We start from the raw sequence: 2,500 nt of genomic DNA, 5'->3' as shown, positions 1-2,500 counted from the left end.
CGTTGTCACTGCTGTGGCATCAACGTGTACACACACACACTCACACACACACACACACACACACACACACACTCACACACACACACTCACACACACACACTAGCTTATTCGCTTGTCTCTCTCCTGCTCTCTCTGGCTCTTCAGACACCTGATTGTGAGAAAAAACTCAGGCCGCGTACCCAGCGGTCTTAGCGGGTTTGCTGTCCTGCTAAGTGGTTGGCTGGCCCAAAACCCTTGGTGTCCTTCGGGTTCTCTCACTCTTTCCATACCCTCACAGGGCTTTGTGTCTCTCCACACCACCACAGAGACAGACAGGCAGAGAGAGAGAGAGAGACAGACTAGAGAATAGCGTAGAGAAACAGTGGGAGACAGGAGGCAAATCATGTCCACGTCACTGCGAGCTAACCCATTTAGCACGCTTGGCACTGGGTGTCTTTCTGCTCTCGTCCGACTTCTTTCTGATGAAGACAGAGTCAGGGGAAGGCGTGGAGCAACATGAGAGAAATCGCTAATTAGTTTCAGCACTTGATGAATTCAACTTCTGCAGCAATCCATTAAAAAAAGCCTGGTGTGGAAAGGCCTGATTTCCAGCTGGGTTTCCAGAAGCTCAGGGGAGAGAGATGATTTAAACACCGAACTTTGTGACATTATTAGCATTAACAAAATATATATTACCATTTGATATAAAGATGAAAGTGCTAATATTTAAGTGACACACTGGGTCCTTGTTAACAGGAGTTTTTTGCTCCCTAGGAATTGGCCACTTCCTCTATATTCTCTCCTAAGTCCACTTTACGTTCGTAGCTTTCTGGCAAACAGATTGATCAGTGGACTGTGCTTAATACAAGCACATATTACAAAGAGCCAGTTTCTACCCATAACTCTGTGTGTGTATGTGTGTGTGTGTGTGTGTGTGTGTGTGTGTGTGTGTGTGTGTGTGTGTGTGTACCTGATTTAAATATCTAAATTTATATATATTAATATCTAAATTAAAAAATTCTGCATATATATCACATCAGTGTATATATATATATATATATATATGTGTGTGTGTGTGTGTGTGTGTGTGTGTGTGTGTGTGTGTGTGTGTGTGTGCATATAAATAAACAAACAAATAAATAATAAATATATATATACACACACATACGCGTGTGTGTGTGTGTGTGTTTCTGTTTTATAAGGACCAATATCAGAGGCTAATAGAATGTCTGGGTCAAGGTTCTGTTTCCAAACAAATGCCCCCACATTTGTGCTGCGTAGCTTCTGAGCAGCCTCTATTAAACCCCCCCGCCATCTCTGTGGCTCCCTGACCAGTGCTGTGCTTTTGTGGGCCCCGTGCGGTCGGGCTCCCAGAAGCTACTGAGGCCCTGACACACATGGCGGACAGCTGGACCTCTGCAGGCAGCTCCTGGGAGGGACGTCGTGATGCATTATCAGCTATAGGGTGGAAAAAACCCCACATATGCTAATGAAACACGGCTGTGTGTCTGAGGAGGAGGCAGAGTAGGGCTGTAGAGATGGCCAGCGCCATGTTTCTGGGGTAGAGACTTTTCGGGGTTGGTTTTCGCTCTTGTCTCTGTTGCTGCTTTGCTTTGCTGTTGTTTTGTTCCAGGTTGCTGTGCTGAGTGTTGTTTGTAAAGTTACAGTGGCTCTCTGTGTATTTCTCCTGCTGCAGACACCAAACGCTGAACATGGAGGGCTTTCTGCGTAGCGACTTTTTCCTGAGGTTAGTTGCTTTAGTTTTTCCGTTGTTGCCGTAGGGTTTCTGGGGCTAAGCTCATCTGTCTGTTCACAGCTCCAGTATCATAATGCCTAGCATTACCTATGAAGCAGGAGGGTGTGTGTACGTGTGTGTTTATGTGTGTGTGTGTATATGTGTGTGTGGGTGTGTGTGTGTGTGTGTGTGTTCATAACCTCTGGCATGTTCACAGTGCTGCTTTGGTAGCCAGTCAGACTGAAAGCATGCCCATATTTCACACTGTGTATCACCCTCCCCTACGTCAGTCAGAGAGTAAAAGATCTGCTTCACTCCTCATGCTGCATGCACATGTCTGTCACCTCCGCCATGCCCCGCCCCTCTTCGCCATGCCCCGCCCCTCTGCGCCATGCCCCGCCCCTCTATGATAGGCCGTATCGGCCAGAAAGGGGCTTAGCCCGCGACGTTCCTGTTGAGTGTTTGTGTTAGTACCACAAAATCAAAACCCGTTATGACAACTCTCCAACCCTCCCTTTCATGTGAATCTAATTAAGAGTTTGTGCTTGCACAGAAGACTGGAACATGAGCAAGTGTGTTAGCCATTAGCCTGTTGGAGCTCAGCGCTTTCCACAGTCTGGAATTGCTAGTCCAAACCCTAATTAGCATCTCTCATTAAAAGCAGTAGCAAGCATCTGCCTTTCAAAGCTCTTGTTACCCAAACTTTACGGAAGCTAATGAATGCCCTTTCTTTCTTTTTTCTCAAACGGTCATTAAAAAAAATAAAAAATTTATTAAGAACACTTT

General features: G+C 45.9%; 1 protein-coding gene across 11 annotated transcripts in view; it reads left to right on the top strand.

The window, feature by feature from the left end:
• The window catches only part of sox6 (SRY-box transcription factor 6), a 163,297-nt gene that overhangs the window by 31,467 nt on the left and 129,330 nt on the right, over positions 1–2,500 (top strand). For 8 of the 11 annotated variants that reach the window (XM_081708898.1, XM_035531261.2, XM_081708922.1 and 5 more), the window contains one exon: positions 1,676–1,726. The exons of the other annotated variants lie outside the window; for them this stretch is intronic. In XM_081708898.1, the coding sequence (XP_081565024.1) occupies positions 1,692–1,726 (35 nt within the window). In that variant the 5' untranslated portion in view covers positions 1,676–1,691. The remainder of the gene's footprint in view (positions 1–1,675; positions 1,727–2,500) is intronic. 11 annotated transcript variants of the gene reach the window in all.

The sequence above is a fragment of the Electrophorus electricus genome, chromosome 3 (genome assembly GCF_041902795.1).
Source record: "Electrophorus electricus isolate QZ-2024a chromosome 3, ASM4190279v1, whole genome shotgun sequence".
Taxonomy (NCBI): domain Eukaryota; kingdom Metazoa; phylum Chordata; class Actinopteri; order Gymnotiformes; family Gymnotidae; genus Electrophorus; species Electrophorus electricus.
Note: the sequence above shows the minus strand (reverse complement) of the source record. Positions and strands in the feature narration are given on the sequence as shown.